General features: G+C 34.6%; 1 protein-coding gene across 3 annotated transcripts in view; it reads left to right on the top strand.

Moving 5' to 3' along the window:
• Nucleotides 1–17,853, top strand: part of LOC141462385 (allatotropins-like) — a 185,899-nt gene that overhangs the window by 166,005 nt on the left and 2,041 nt on the right. For 2 of the 3 annotated variants that reach the window (XM_074112270.1, XM_074144193.1), the window contains one exon: nucleotides 13,436–13,646. In XM_074112270.1, the coding sequence (XP_073968371.1) occupies nucleotides 13,438–13,646 (209 nt within the window). In that variant the 5' untranslated portion in view covers nucleotides 13,436–13,437. Of the gene's footprint in view, nucleotides 1–12,626; nucleotides 12,855–13,435; nucleotides 13,647–17,853 lie in introns of those variants that run through there. The other variant, XM_074112269.1, reaches the window with a different exon arrangement.

Here is a 17,853-nt window from a genome sequence, read left to right as displayed (position 1 = left end):
TCGTGATGACTCCGAAAACTCACTCAGAAAACTGAGTGCGTTATAGCCAAAAACATTTCAATGTCTAAGTTTATCTAAACTTTTTTCACAGAGCCATAATTAATTGCAAAAATGAATAGGCTTGAGACATAGTTTCAAATTACAATTATTTTGAGTGCTTTGTATTCACGATAAAAGTTTTTAAATCAACATACCTTAAGCTGCTTCTTGGGGAATTTATTTTTAAAAAAGTAATTAAATTATTTACATTTAAAGTACGATTCAGGGTTGAGTAAGTAATCTCTATTTTTAAAAAATAGCCAATCAATTATTTTACAATTGTGAAATTTTCTACCAATTTCTGTACGATGTTTAGGGTAGAAATAGATTGTTCTGACGATTTTGAGCTGGACATTTCTATTTGTCGGTTCTATCAACTTACGTCCCTCTACTAATTAGCTTTGTTAACTGAAACCAAATTGGTCCAAGGAGTGAGGGTCCTTTGTGTGTGGGAGTTGTACTGTTGGCAAGAAGTGTCACATGCCCTCAGGGTCGGTCACTAACTAGTTGTTAGCAACAAGCCTGAGCAGTTTTAAAACAAATGTTTGTTCACTCTACACAACAAATTTACTCTGCGTTAGAATTACTTTTCAGTTTGAACTGTAACAAACGTTTTTGTTTTTTTTTAGCGTGAAATTTCTTCAAGAACTCTAAACTACAATGCCACATATATTTGAAAAATGTCATTACATGTAGAAAAAGAAACATGAACAAATAAGAGTAATTAAAAAACCAGGAATATAGCAGCACATTGCACTGCGATAAAAGTAGATCTTTGTGCCCCGAATGGGCTAAGTGAGCCGTTTCTACAGAACCTCGTGGGTGATAAGTTTACGACCCAGGTTCTCTAGGCAAGTACTAGGAAGAGAGGAGAGCCGGAAGTCCAAAGACTCCCCCAGCGGTGTATACAAGGCCTATCCAATATATTTTGTATAAAGGCTTCCTCCAATTAGTAGAAACTGGAAGGCTTCTGGGTTGGGTAAATTCTCTTAAGAACTTGGGCTCTGTAGCAAATACCCAGAAAGAGAGCTGGGAGCCTCTGCTTGGCCAACTATACTCCTCGGTCGTTCGGTATATGGCTCATTTTTCCCTTCTTTTCTAAGGGCATACCCAAAATAGTTCCCTGATGTTTAATCAACTTCTTTTTCGTTAGGGAATCAATAGAAAAACTGAGTCCTCGCTGTAAAGGAGACAAAGAATTTTCAGCAAGAGAATCGTAGTATCTGCAGACTATGGTGGTTTGACCAAAGTAACATTAATGATGTTACAATAACAAAACCTACAACTTGCTCTACACTAACTCATTTATGGTTTCTGACCTACCAACCAGTTTGATAGAGTAATACAATTAAAACTCTGCTTGAATGTGCCAAAAAATTCAGTACAATATGTCCATTCCTCTTTAATTCTATTTTACCTACAAACTGTTCAATAAATCACTGAATAAACAGGTAGCAGATATTTCTACCAGCTAAGTTAGTGACAGACTCTCGCAGCAGCCAACTTCACATCACCGACCTAATAAGATTATTGTGCAACTAAATCTTCTTTAGAGCAAAAGATTTTACACATATGCCCGCACACTAGAAATCACTGATACCAACAGATACAATCATAAAAATTCAAAAAGCTCCCATTATTTCCTCTTTTATTAAAAGTAAACACTGTTTCTAATATTTTCAAGATTTATTTAAGGAAATATGTACATGAATATTTTTTAATTAACTGCTCTTCCGCTGTGCTCCGTATCTTGAAATCAATATCCTCTTGTACGAGTATATTTACAAGAACAGGGCGGATTTCATCATAATCTCCTTAAAATTTTCCTAGCTGAATTGTTTTTTTCTGAGAGCGGAATAATTTATTGTTTTAGAAATCGTAACCACCTCCAAAATTTAACCTTCGATGTCTCAATAACTATTAACTCTAAAACATTGCCATTTATAGAGCTTACTTTTCTCTACAACTTGGTGAAGAATTCATTAAAATCGGATAAATAGGTATAGAGATATAGTGGCTTGAATAGAAATCGTTAAAAAATATAAATACTTAGGAGTTCAGTTAACGCCTTCACTTTCCTTCGTTCAACATTTAAAAGAAAAAATTAGGTGTAGCTAAATTTGGCCTGAATAGTACTTGGTCTAGATTGCTGTCTAATCCCAAAGTTCCATTAGATTGTAAATACAAATTATTTTATGCAACTTCGCAGTGTGTATTATGTTATGCGGCACAGGTGTGGGGTTATAAAAAATACGAACATGCAGAAAGGCTTCAGAGATTTTTTGTCAAAAAGTTATTTCACCTCCCTCCTAATACTGCTAATTATGTATTAAATTTAGAATTAAATCTTTTTAGTATGTATGCTTACACTTTGCAATTACATTTCAGATATATAATAAAGATAATGAAATTACCAGAGGGAAGGTTGCCTAAAATGATAGCTGAGATAGTTATTACGAGAAATACGTTATGGTATGAAACACTGAAAAATTTATGTACTCATTTTCACATACCTATTATAGAACTTAATAATAATTCTGTGAATGCTTGGGAAGAAAAATTAAACGCCATAATAGTAAATTACGGATAGAGGAGATGATAACTATACAGTCAAAATCAAGGAATGGTATCCACCATAAAGTCTATCCCAAATTAACTTATAACCCAGATTATTTCTCAAACTGGCAATACGGCGGCCTAGAATTAATAATAAAAGCCAGAACAGAAACATTGTGTTTAAACTACCGACCTTTTAAACCTGATACCAGCCATTGATGTACACTATGCAATCTTAATCAAGTAGAGGATATAGTACACTTTATTTGTGTATGTCCTATTTTAACTCCATACTGTTTAAAGTATTTCAATAAAAAAAAATCTTACTGAAAATGATTTGTATGCAATATTAAACGGTTGGGATTGGAATAATCTATGCAATTATTTAAAAGAGGCCTTACATTATAGAAGATTAATAATTAATGAATTTAATTGCGACTAAAATGTTTTTTCTTTTTTGTAAAAGTATTCATTTATTTTCTTTATTCATTTATTTTACTCACTAGTGGGTTATTTGATTTCTATTTTTTCCAAAATGTGTTGTATTTATGTTGTATTTATTAATGTACATAAACGAAACTCAACTCTGCGGACGGAGTACGCTCCATGCGCTTGAGTGTTATTATTTTTTGTTTTCTGTAATGTAATTTATGTATAGAATTGGAATTAAATAAACACTTATTATTATTATTATAGTGGTTTGAAATTTGAAGTGTTTGCAAAACCTCCAAAATTTAACCTTGTATAGCTCGTAAACTGTTATCGTTAGAATATTGTAATTTATGTCAGTTATAGAGCAAACATTTCTCTACAATTTGGTAAGTAACTTATTAAAATCTGATCAATATGAAAAGAGATATAAAAGGTTTGAATGTAAACGAATTTAAAAATCTCAGATATTTAACATTCTATTTGTTATTACCAGATTTATACGATCAGCACTTGTACAACTGTTTCAATAATAACACATTAATTATTGAAGCACTCGTGAAGTATTGGTTTCTGGAGTTCGGTTGGTCAAAAAATGCGGGACAAGGGTTTCGTTGAGGTCTTTAGCGCTAGATTGGCTTAGAGACCCTTGCACTTCAGCAAAGAATTGAGTTTATGTAGCGAATAGTTCAACATAGAGTTCAAATATATAGGGGTTGCAGTAGTCAGTGTTGTGCCCTTTTACAGCGGCACAAAAGCGCAGAAAATCTTCTTGCAATGAAGGAGTGTTGTAAATAGTGGGAGAAAGGGTGGAAGATCGTACTCCTTACATTGGACTGTGAAGAAACCAATAAAACACAAGGTTCTTCTATGAGAGATGTGTTTGGCGGCTGGGGTACAAATAGGGGTTGGAGGTGCTTTTGATTTTTTAATCACCTTTCAGTTATTAGAGATGCAACAAAGGGCTGTCATAGGATGAGATTCTAAAGAAAATCATTAAAATGTTTAACGGAGTCCATCCTTAAGGTGAATTAATCTGCATATGATTAGCGATAGCTAAGAAGCAGGAATGCCTGCCTGCTACAAAAGAATTTGTGTCGATTTGGGTAGAACGCCTCTTGAAGGACGTTAGGCATCCACACTGCTCTGACTCTTGGAGCTTTAGGACTGGAAAGGTAGAGAATTTTGGCCAGCACGCGATATGTTGCTACAAGGGCCAATTTAAAAGGACAGCGACATAAACTCGATTGTGCATCTCATTGTTTTCGAAGAAGGAGTATTCCTTTTCACTGTTCACACACGAAAACTGCATTAGCGGAAGATTAAGTGTAAAGTGCAATCTTCGGGTGGTTATTCATTCGCAGAGCGCACGTTACAAAACGTTTATTTTATTCACAAGGATTTGGTTAGGTTTAGCCTGAAGCCTAAGTAAAAGCTAAGCTTCTGCTTTCGTCACACTTACATAAAAAAGGCTACTGAACGTTCAGTTTATTGAATGATATCAAGCGTAGTATTATAATAAATAATAAATATGAATCAATGTCCATGGTAGAGACAAGAAATAATATTGAAAAAGAATGACCTCTCTCTCTCTTGCCATATTCTAGTTCCGTTCATCTGAAATTTTTATTCTTTTCTCAGAGCGAACAGCTAAAAAAAGTAAAACGTTTTTTCCGGAAGGAAGTGTGTGCGCGCGTACGGATACCAAAGTCTTTTTATAGACTTCATCTGCTCCGTCCATTGTCCCTACCTTCAACGGCTCCTTTATTTGATCTAGAAATTCGTGGTTACCTTTATATCATCACAGTACAGGTGATCATTAAATTGAAAGCAATGTAATATTAGAAATAATATTACAGGAAGAACTTTATCAGTTCCTTTTACTAATGCTAAATTTTATCTTCACAAATTTAATTTATTTGTGACTTTTTTGTGTGTGTTCATGATAGCAGAACTGAAGAAGTAAAAAAAACTGCTGCTTACCTGATAGTACAGCAACAATAAGAAACTAGACAAATCATCTTCAGAGATGCCCTCTGAGAAGAGTTTCGGCAATTGCTGGTGACATCTGGTTAGAAGTGGCTGATGAATGACCTTATGAGGCGCTGGTGTCCAATGCTGTTCCCACTAAAAGCTCCAGAGAAGAAAAAGGAGTCAAATATCATTAAGTTTCCAAACAATGTCAAAGAGAAGTAGTTCTCTTGGCTTGCCACACCTTTTCCTTAATTAGTACAATTGGGATTAGAGTTCATCCCTCATTTCAAGAAATTTTAACTCTTATGCTTTGTTTTAGAATCAATCAGTTATTTTTCCAGTACAATGGCAAATAGTTATCGATGCTGCTTCTATAAGTTAAAAGCTCTTTTAACCTTTGGATGCAAAATTCTTTTATAATCAAGAATTTTTAATAATTCTGTCCTTAAGGATTTCCAAAAGGTAACAAGTTATTTAACCCTTGGCAACTCTTCCCTCTCACAGTTTTGTCTAGAACAATCCCTTCACAGACCCTTAACTGCTGAAAGACATCAGGTCATCAGGTCTGGACGTCGTCAGAAGATACAGGTCACCGATATATCAACGATCACCTTCATAAAAAAAAAATATATATATAGTTTTATTTTTCTATAATAAATAATATGATGCTGTTGTCATCAATGTATTATTTATGAACTATCTTGTTAGCAGTGAAAATAATAGAGATCGTCCATGTAGATATCTCGAGCTTTTTTTTTGTTCACCTTTAGATTGTACGAGTTCATTTTATTAACAACTGTTTTTTTTTTTTTTATTACTGTCGGCAATAACAGCTGCTTTAGAATGTTGCAAACTGCATGTTTATTGCTTTTGTTAAAATAGAAAATAATAAAGCATTAAAAATAGTTTGATAAATTAGTATCGTGTGGACTCGTTTTCAAAGGATGCCTGTATTTTATTTTAATTTCCCCTTATTTTTAGAATGTAATAGTACTAAAAAAATAATATATTTATCCATAGTCAGTGTGTGAACACAAAAAGTTTTAGAAAGACCAAAGTTGGTATTCCTTTTGATACTATTTCGCTTTTTGATCAAAGTTTTGTCTAAAAGTGTGACTTTACTAAAGTGAATTTTAAATAAATACATGCAAAAAAAAGCCTATTACATTTATTTGTAACTAGCTGTACCCGTTCCCACGTTGCTGTGTTTGAACAAAAAGGCAGTTTTGATACCTCAAACATAATTTATTAATGACCAAATGTATACAATACATCGAAATGAAAATTAACAATAAAATTATCCCTACTTCAGAGTACAGTAGTGTCCTTGCAAAGGTATCATTTCTACATAATGTGAAAAATTCAGTTAATGTTGTTGGCGGTGGTGACATTGCTCTTGCACGTACATTTTCTGATGTAAAATACACAAGCTGTCCATTTTCAAGATGTACTGCTAAATGAACAACCGTTGAATATCGTTCATGAATGGAAAATGATATACAGGTAATACGCCATACAGCCTAATTGCTAATTAACAATAAAATTATCCCTACTTTAGAGTACAGTAGTGTCCTTGCAAAGGTATCATTTCTACATAATGTGAAAAATTCAGTTAATGTTGTTGGCGGTGGTGACATTGCTCTTGCACGTACATTTTCTGATGTAAAATACACAAGCTGTCCATTTTCAAGATGTACTGCTAAATGAACAACCGTTGAATATCGTTCATGAATGGAAAATGATATACAGGTAATACGCCATACAGCCTCATTGCTACTTATGAAGCGTCCCAGTTGATATTGGGTGACTACATCGTTAGATGCAGTTGTATTTTCCACTCCAAACACTGCCATATCGCTTCCTTTGTTCACATATTTGCAAATATATTTTATAGCTTTCACTGAATTGCAGTACCCAACATTTATGTGTGCGTTATACGTTTTTAGTAGTAATGGAGAATATGGTACTACCCAACGATTATCAACGTCAATAGTATTGTTGAGTACTTTTAGTTTAATGGATTTTCCACCATCTTCGGTATAATTTATTCTCGTATTAATAATTGCAAAAAACTGTTTTTCATGGTTTTCATGGTTACACTTTCAACAAATATTACTAATTAAATGTTATTTTGATATTTTTGGGATATTTGTTCGGGTGCACCTAGAACCCCAACTCTGATTTTAAAAAAAATTTGCAAAAACCTTCCCGGGGATATACCTAATAATTTCCCAAATTTTCACGGCGATTGGATATACGGTTTTTGAATCTATCGAGTACAAACAAACAGACACACATTCATTTTTATATATATAGAAGATTTTTCCAATAAAGATGGAACCAACATGTTAAATAAAAGTAACGTTTTAGGACATGCCGCGTCAAATGTAATTTGATTTGAGTGTTAAAAGCATTGTTGGAATTCCAAACTTGATGAAAAATGGTTGATCAGATGAGCGATTCTAGAGGAGTTGGGTTTTAGAGATAAAATCGCACTTCCATAGGTGGCGCAACAGGTGGGGTAGTTGGCTTTTTAATAAAAATCACATTTAGTTACCATCTGACTCAGTGAGGCTGTCCTTTCGGCACCACAATGATTGAGGTCAAATAGAGATGCAGCTAAATTTACTGTTGAAAAAAAGTTTGTCAATTAAATTGAAATTTCTGCCGTTAAGAAACTTCAAAAGGAAAAATACCAAAATCTTTTGTTTTCGTTTTGAACACTAGAAAAGATTAAAAACCAAGTTAGCAGAACTCTCACGTTCTTTGTTTTATTGCAATTCTCGTGTTTCTGTTACATTTGCCTCTAACTTGACAAGTCTATTAACTTGTTGGTTGTTGCTAGAACCAGAAGAATGTTCACAGAAAAGCAAAAAGTACCAAAAGTTTATGCCTCGCTTTTGCTTTCGTTAGATTGTTTGTTGGACTTATTCTTTGTTTGAGATATTACTTTTTAATAATTTTTTTTTTCCTATCCGCATGTAAAATCTTTTCCAAACTTGTGGTTGAATGAAGTAACTTATACTTGTCGCAAGTTTGCCCCCTCCCTCTACAAAAGTAAGTATACTACTCCTTAACAAAAACTTACAGTTTAAAATGTTAAGTATAAGGGTTGATTAAACGCCAAAATGCACACAAATCAGCAGGTAACCAACATTTCATTCATACTTCATTGATATTATTTAAGTAATTTTACTGCATTAACTTTTTATTAAATTTTTTAGAATTTATTAGATGTCACCAGACCCTTATGCTGGCCATTTCATTCATTATAAGTTTTTTGATATAATAATAATAGGTGAGTAATATCAACATAATTAGTTATAAAAATTTAAGTAATTTTACTGCATTAACTTTTCCTTCACATTTTTAGAATTTATTAGACGTCACAGATTATGAATGAACTGGCCAGCATAAGGGTCTGTGACATCTAATAAATTCTAAAAAATTTAATAAAAAGTTAATGCAGTAAAATTACTTAAATAATATCAATGAAGTATGAATGAAATGTTGGTTACCTGCTGATTTGTGTGCATTTTGGCGTTTAATCAACCCTTATACTTAACATTTTAAACTGTAAGTTTTTGTTAAGGAGATTTTTGTACCTTTTGGATAGATTTTTCTTTTTGTCTATTATTTGGGTGGGGCAAACTCCCCTCCTTATGAGGCATAGCGTCGAGACTTTTAAAATACAAGTCTGAACAAAATTTCGATTCGAATGACAACACTTCATTCATGAAAATCGGTTCACGTCTCGATAATTTGAAACGATTGCTATACTTCCTCTTAACAAGTGTAAGAGCAGAATGTCGTTTTAATGTTACGTAGGGAAGCCATAACCCTATGATCCTACCAAATTTTATCAAAATCGGGCCAATTTTGGAGGGGGCCTTACATAAAGGGGGCTAACTCCTCTCCCATTCGATGTACAGCGTCGAGACCCCCAAAAGGCACATCTACATAAAATTCCGAATCGAATGACACCTCATTCATGAAAATCGGTTCACGCGTTTAGGCGCTACGCAGTTTACAAAAAAGGTAACAACAACAACAAGAAGAAGAACAACAACCATTTTGGAAAATGCCGTTTTTGCTCATTTTCAGCAACTTTTTTTCTCGAAATCTATTATATCTATGTTGTTGCAAAAAAATTACAGTTGTAAAGGAGGATTTGCCCTACATTTTAAAGAAAATTTGGGAATTTTATCTTTTATAGAAAAAGAGGAAAAAAATGTTAAAGTTGGGTGTTTTTCAACATTACGCTTTTTCGTGCAGTTTTTGACGATCAACCCTTATACAACTGTCCTACCGGACAGTTTTAATTTAGGGATATGCAAAGCTACTGGAATATCGTGAAAAACAGCAGAAAACTCGGGTAGATGATGAGGATGGAAAAAAAACTAGGCAAGATCGATAAAGTTTCAAAGTGTTTTTGGGCATGGCATCCGCTTTGAATGAACCGCAAGATCAATCCAATTCCTTCACGAGATTCATAGAGTTTAGGTAAGCCAAAAAGTCGTAGCGAGATAGTTAAACGAGCTGCTTTGAACTTACGGGAACACCATGTACTTGAACTTCTTCTCTTTCAAGCCACAAACTGTCTTTTGAGTTTTTGCGTACCACAAACAAGCAGGATGTTCAGTTTTTTTTGGATTGGCAAGTCCATATAGGGCATTATAGTTGAATAGTTTCATTTAGAAGAGACATAAAACTAAATAAGAAACGAATCTGGTTCTATTATTGCGTCATTAATCTCCTTACTTCGCTCTCTCAACTCCCCATATTCTATTACTATGTAATGTGACGTAAATACAGTGAATATCTGTGTACGTTGTATAAAAAAGTAAGCCTCTTAACTATTTCAGTGGTCCGCTAGAGAGTACATAGCTGTTACCATTCTGCCAAACTGATACAATTGTTGGTGGATTTAGTAAGGTTTCCCATGGTAAGTTAAGCTCGAATGTATGATGAAAGTGTATCGATCTAAATAAACTTAAAAGAAAAAAAAAATGTGAAACATGTTTTAATGGTACGTGTGTGGACCACAAATATCTCAAAAACTAAAAAGAAAAAAAACAGGAAACTTAAGCATGATTATATTTTACTTCCGCTTTTATTAGAAGGTTAACTATTTTTAAACTATAAAAGATAATTTTTACAAAATGGCAACAATGGTTTTTCTTAACATTATTGTGTACACACTATTTACATCTAGATAACTGTGCACAACATGCTGCCGGACTATTGCTGCTACTCTAATCTTTAATATAATAATATTTTGATAAGACTAGAGATACAGTTACACATACCCGTGTTATCACGCCTCTATTTTGTAGGTGATAAATGGACAAACTCGACTTACCAACGTATGTACTTCAAAATACGTTCTACTCATTTTTTCACCATGCTATATCTCCGAGACTATAAGGAACACCACTTCCCCGCTTCTTCACGACTTAGACTTTGTCATGGAGAATCGCCCCATGGTAATAACTTATTTTGAAAAAAAAGTGGACTTACACGGTTTTTCACGCTTGCAGATATATTATATGCAATAGCATAGCAAGTAAAATCATTAGTATAGTACTTAGACTGCACCGACATAAAAACACTTCAGTCTCAGGATAAATAGATAGATAGATAGAAAACATACTTTATTGATATATTTACAAAAAATTAAAATTAAATATTTAAATTGTATGAATACTGACATGAATAACAATCGTCTGTCAGGAAATTGTGGCTTACATTTTAAAGGAAAAACATTTTCAATGCTTATAATACGAGATTCCCCCTTGGTAACCCATTGTTTAGATTGTTCTTTGGTCTCAGGAGTGTAGTGATGTATCCATGTTTCAACCACAGTGACGAAACGACGCTTAAAGTCCTGCGGATTCTTCTGGAACAGCTGCAAACCGTCCTTGCAACACTTCACACGATTTCGTTTTTGGTCAAGCGTGAGCAATCGCGGCACCCATCTTGCGGATAGCTTTGTCATGTCCAAATGTTGATGCAAAATATTATGTACCCGTTCATTCGAGATGCCCACAGCACTAGCAATCTCACGCACCTTCACTCTTCTGTCATCCATCACCATATCATGGATTTTATCAATGATTTCTGGAGTAGTAACCTCAACAGGGCGTCCAGAACGTTCAGCGTCACTTGTGCCCATATGGCCACTCCGAAAATTTTGAAACCACTTATAAACTGTTCTAATCGAAGGTGCAGAGTCACCATAATGTTTATCAAGCTTCTCTTTAGTCTCCTGAGGCGTTTTGCCTTTCATAAAGTAGTGTTTAATCAACACACGAAATTCTTTTTCGTCCATTTTTTGAAAATCACTCGACTTCCTCGATTCAAATGAATGCCAAACACAAAGAAATAGACCGATCTGGCTGAAACTTGGGGTGTGTTCTTCCAAGAGATGCTACTAACTAAACATAACCTCGATACGCGCCAGTAGTTCTATCTCTCTGACTTTGCACGGACTTTTCAAACGACCCTCGTACTAGGTACCAAAAAAAAAGATAAATACATACAAATCTTTTCAATTTAAAAAATGAGAATCGGCTCTAAAGGAAATAGCAAATTAATAATAATAATAATAATAATAATAATAATAATCAAAGCTAGGGAAGGGATTAGCTATGAGGTTAGCATGCTGGACTCCCACACGGAGGTCCCGGGTTCGAATCCAGCAGCTGACCCTTAGATTTTCTCTTCCTAGGAGCTTCTTACAGCTCACTGTCCGGTGATGGACAGTGTTGTCCGGAGGCCGGCAGTGCACTGAAAAAAGCTCCGAGCGCTAATAACCTCAGCTGTTGATGCGCTAAAAAAAAATAAACAAATAATAATAATCAAAGCTACATCCAAGACATGTAATAATATTTAATGATTGAAATTTTCCCCTAAAAACATTCTGTATGCCTGCCATAGATTCTTTAATATAGGCAATTAATGACAGCCAATTGGAGCCATTCAACAGCAGAGAATCATTTCACTTTCTTTTAAAGAATTCAAAGAATTTCTTTCTTATAAAACCCAATATTCTGTTGTTGTTGTGTTCAGTATCGGGATACAGGATTCCGTATCTGTCTTCCAACAACACTACTTTTGAGGCACACTCTTTGATTTTTAAAGCTCATAGTAAAAGCATAGAAAATGGCAAATTCTGTCCAAAGAAAACAATAAAGAGATTAAGTTCAATGTTTTGCATGTGAAATATAAGGCCATTATCCTCAAAGTATGAATTATTTATTAAAAAAATATTGTATCTCAAATGATAAAATTTGACACCATTGCCGAACCACTTCTTGCATAATAAAAAACAAAATTTATTAAGCTGATATCTCACCCTAGTTCCTCACCTGGGTATACATACGAAGAAGAGCAACAAGTCAACTCCTGTAGATACATAAATTACAATAATTTTAACTCTTCATAAAAATGTCTACTAAATTTAAAAACTTTACTTATGTACATAATTCGTCAGTTCATAACATAAACATTGCATTTACAAACATTATGTTTGTACGCCAGTAAGTCTGTTTATAAAAAAAGGTTTTATAAGGTTTCTCTATTGTGCATACACCCCGCCTGACCAACACCATTAATCAAGTAAACCTTACGCTGAATCATCTGATTAAAATTTCGCTTCTTTAATTTACGCGCGCAGTTTTTTTTTTTTTATAAACAAGAGTTTTTATTAAAAATTTTTTATCATTTGGTGGTAGTCTGTAGTTTAGTTTCGAAATATTTCCATATCTAACACGAAAATAGTGAATAAATTATGAAGAGACTTTAAAGTGCGTGGGTTCAGCTGACTTCATCTTATAACATGGATTTTTGAAAAGGTATCTTGCAATTCATTTTCAACTTTGTAAATAATTCAAAGTTGTTCGACTTCTAGGGAAAGGAAAATTCATGCTTTCTCATCTCTCCATTTCATGTTTTCTCATTAGCCGGTATTTCTTACTTTTTACTCTGGTTTTCACTAAAAAAGATTTCCACTCCTCTAGCAGGGATTAGAAATACGGCTCCGTTGGTATTTTCTGATAGAAGAGAAAATGGCTGTAAGTTCAGCTCCTTTAGATCAGAAAAACTAAGCCATCAAGTTTTAATTAACAACCCTCTTACCAGACATCTACTGAACACAAGATAAGGTCGCAATAGATGTGGCTAAGCCTCACCAAATCTAATCTAGCGCCCTGTAGATTTAGTTTCCGTAAATCCATTTAGCTCTATCAAAGTGCTCTTGAAGTTTCAAGTGCTGAACAGTCTGGTTTTCTCTTCAGCAGTTGAGCCTTGGTCCTCTCCAGTTTCGGCTGAAGTGTTTGGTCTTCACCAGATTGATATCCAGTCTCTACGTTTCCTTCTACCTCTATATTTCTTTATTTTTATGAACATCTATTTATTTATACTTATTATGTTACAGTGATGAGGTGGTCATCTCTTTTGGTGTTGGTGGCCTTGGCCAGTATAATAAACTGTATCAAAGCAGGCAGTCCTTCTTCAGCGTTATACAGCAGTGCTGCCAGAGCTTCCGGACGTACCAGGACCATCCGAGGCTTTAAAAACGTACAATTGTCAACTGCCAGAGGTTTCGGCAAGAGAACCTATCCAGACAGCCAACTTCAACCTGATCTGTTAGTAGATATTCAATGTAAAAATTGTTAGGAACATTTCAAAGAGTTTATATGAATTTTGGGCCAGTGGCTAAGTTTACATTCAGATATTTCTCGTATATTAATGATAGAAAAGTCTGTGCTAAGGTGTCCAAAATTTTCTCCTTTTATAACAATATTTCCTAAAGTTCGTGCAATGCTTTAAATGTAGTGACTAAGTCAGCGAGTGTAGTGCAAGACGTAAGTGAAGTCAAGATCTTTACACTGAACTTATTAATTTATCTCTGATGATGGGTGTAAGTCCGAAACCGATCAGAGATGAAAGAAATGCTACGAAAGATAAAAATCAGAAATATTATCCAGCACCGCGGATCAAATCATATTTTCAGTAGCTTTCTGTGACCACAGTTGGAATAGTTTTAAAGATTTAAAAGTCAAACTTATATGGTTTTAAATTTGTTAATATGCATTTAATTAACATAAAATTAATAACTGTTCTAATGGACAGAGATTTGATTACATTGACATTAAATGTGATTCTGCAACATCATGGTTTTTTCCCCAATAATGTTAGCAAAAGTGTCATGTTGACTAATGCCGTCGAGGTATTAAACTAGCATTGAAGCCGCTGTTATCTGACAACATACTCCCACGAAAAGTGCCTTTCTAGTCCAAATATAAACCAAAATCTGCATGAAAACTGAGCTCCCTGCTAGCCAGCTGTAAGAGAACATAAATATGGGAGGAGATAGCTCATGATGCACTGGCGAGGTGCGTTCAACAGAAGTCTTAAACCATCAACGCTTAACGTGGACTTAAAAGCTACGTATTAAAAGTCTAAAGTGCACTATTTATTGCATTTTCACTTACAACAAAATTATAATAGTATTCTATGACGTTTTTCCCGCTAAAATTACATTTTACAAAATTATACACTGAAAGGTATTCTTCACAATACCGCCCACCATTAATGTGCACCAGAGCGTGCTGTATGATCTGAGAATATTACTTTATAAGAATACCATACTCACAGTGTTATCTTGTAAGTTTAATGCACTATTATTATGAGTGCATTAAAGGATAGTCCAACCGTTTTAATGGCTTGTAATTATCTGCATAAATTAAAAAAAATAATAAAATGGGTTTTGTGATTTGAGCTGAATATGTGAAAAAGCCTAATTTGAAGTTATATAACTTTTATAGAAATATTCGCGTAGCGAGGTTTTTCATTATGGATTGGCACACTATTCCTCTATTATGCAGTAGAATTTCTTCTAAGGCTGGAAACATGTGGAGCGGCGAGCAAAGCGGCGATGATAGCTGCTTCAGATCAAAGAGAGCGACAAGCAGCGAGCAAAGAATCGCATGCACATAGTGACGAGTTTAGTCGCGTTCTTCTTTCGACGAAACATTATGGAGGAACTATTTTTATATGAAAATTCTTCCTTTAAAATTTGGTATTTGCAGCAGCTTAGAAGCAGGAGCTGCAGTGTATAAACATATTTAGACATGAACTTGGTGAATTCCATCACTTGTACCAACAACTTCGGGAGCATCCTGGCAAGTTTCATGCGTATTTTCGAATGTCTATATCAACATTTGATTGATTGCATACTAGCCCAGTGTAACTCCATTAATCAAAATCAAATTTTATTGTTTTTGAATAATACAACTCACAACAAAAGTTAGGCACAATATAGAAAAATTAACTAAATACAAATCTGTGTAACCCCATTAATCCTAGCAGTTACTTTAAGGTAAGAAAATCAAAATAAATAAAAACAAAATAGAAATATATGCAGATAAAAAGAAATTAGTGAAATTAGCCTAAGGCTGGAAACATAATGGAGCGGCGAGCAAAGCGGCGAAAACAAACACAAATTAACATATGGGAGCGCGCATGAGCAAAGCGAAGATAGAGCAACGCTACCAATAGAGATAGAGCGACGCGTTGTGACTTGTTTCGATTTCTTCGCTCTCATCGCGCTCAATTTTCAACAAAATCTACTACAACGGCACTGCATTTTGTATTTTTCTAGTTATAGTTTTACTTTACACCTCCCCTTTTTCTTTTGACATTATCTTGACGTTGCTTTTGTTCATTTTTGTAAATGCATAGGTACAAATCATACCTAAATGGGTAGTGGTTTAATAATGAAATTATTATTATCATTATTTTTGTTTTTTGAGTGGAGTAGTTTCTTTTTATCCGCACATATTTCTATCTTATGTTTTTAATTTATTTATTAGTTTCTTAACTTAAAGTAGCGGAATTGTTGGGGGTAACATTGAAATTCGTCCTTTTCTTGATTAACATGCCTTGCACACTGGTTAGTGAGTAAATTTTGAAATAGACATTCGAAAATACGAGGTGTGTTCAAAAAGTAACGGGAATTTTTAAATTTCGCGGGTTTGGAGAGTCTGATTGTAAAATTTTTTTTTTATCATGTTGGTACACATGCCCCTGAAGTACGATAAAATTTTCAGTAATATTCATTGTTTACTTCTTAAGTGGCAGCCGTTAAGGTTAGACGTGTTTTTCGAGCTTGGCGATTTTTGTTTGTTAAAAAAAATGGATCAAAGAATTTGTATTAAATTTTGCGTAAAAAATGAAATAAAGTGTGTGAAATGTTAATAAAGGCATATGGTGAGTCTGCTGTGAGTAAAACAAGGATTTACGAGTGGTATAAGCGTTTCCAAGATGGCCGCGAAAACGTTGAAGATGACGAACGACCTGGACGTCCAAGCACATCAACAACCGATGAAAACGTGAAAAAAGTGAAAGAAATGGTTATGAACGATCGCCGAATCACAATCAGAGAAGTCGCTGATGATGTTGCCATATCAATTGGCTCATGCCATGAAATTTTTTCGGATGTTTTGGGTATGAAACGTGTGGCAGCAAAATTTGTTCCAAAATTGTTGAATTTCGAACAAAAACAGCGGAGAATGGAAGTTGCTCAAGAGTCACTCAATGAAGTCGACAACGATGCGGATCTACTGAAACGTGTTATAACAGGTGACGAAACATGGGTTTACGGATATGATGTCGAAACTAAGGCTCAATCGTCCCAGTGGAGGCATTCTGGATCGCCAAGACCGAAAAAGGCTAGACAAGTGCGGTCGAATGTGAAGGTTATGCTCACTGTGTTCTTCGATTTTAATGGCATAGTGCATCATGAATTCTTGCCACAAGGTCAAACAATCAATAAGGAGTACTACCTACAAGTTCAACGCCGTTTGCGTGAAGCAATCCGAAAAAAACGCCCGGATTTGTGGCAAAACAATTCATGGATTTTGCACCACGATAATGCACCTGCTCACACTTCATTGCTTGTTCGTGAATTTTTGGCCAAAAACAAAACTTTAACGATGCCCCAGCCTCCATATTCGCCAGACATGGCTCCATGTGACTTTTTTCTATTTCCAAACATAAAGAGAACATTAAAAGGCCGTCGTTTTACAAGCATAGATGACATTAAAAGCGAATCGCTGAAAGAGCTGAAAGCTATCACAAAGATCGAGTTTCAGAAGTGTTTCGAGGATTGGAAAAAGCGCTGGCACAAGTATATTGTATGCGAAGGGGACTACTTTGAAGGCGACAATATTAATGTAGATGAATAAATAAATATTTTTTTCAAAAAACGAAAATTCCCGTTACTTTTTGAACACACCTCGTACGCATGAAACTTGCCAGGATGCTCCCAAAGTTGTTGGTACAAGTGATGGAATTCACCAAATTCATGACTAGTCCTGTTTATATCATGAACACTGCAGCTCCTGCTTATAAGCTGCTATAAATACCAATTTTTCAAGGAAAAATTTTCTTATAGAAATTATTCCTCCATAATGTCTCGTCGAAAGGAGAAACGCCACTAAACTCGTCACTGTGTGCGTGCGACTCTTTGCTCGCTGCTCGTCGCTCTCTTTTTTTGATCTGAAGCAGCTATCATCGCCGCTCCACTATGTTTCCAGCCTAAGGCTAGAGGACGAATCTAAATAATTTTGTATTTTTCAGTTTTCTGGATGAAGCGTTTGGGGAATGTTTTTAAAAACAGTTTGTAAACTTTGCAAAACGCTTCTTTAAAAAGAGATTAGCTGCAATTTTGAGAATGACAAGATTTTCCTGAAATATCGTTCATTTTATCAGTCGTATGACGAAAAAATTTTATCCCTGACTGGTTTCGGGCGTTTAACCTTCATCAGATATAGATTAATGTATCTTCTC

The sequence above is a fragment of the Rhodnius prolixus genome, unplaced genomic scaffold (assembly GCF_049639745.1).
Source record: "Rhodnius prolixus isolate KJV_2025 unplaced genomic scaffold, Rpr scaffold_1, whole genome shotgun sequence".
In the NCBI taxonomy this organism is placed as follows: domain Eukaryota; kingdom Metazoa; phylum Arthropoda; class Insecta; order Hemiptera; family Reduviidae; genus Rhodnius; species Rhodnius prolixus.
Note: the sequence above shows the minus strand (reverse complement) of the source record. Positions and strands in the feature narration are given on the sequence as shown.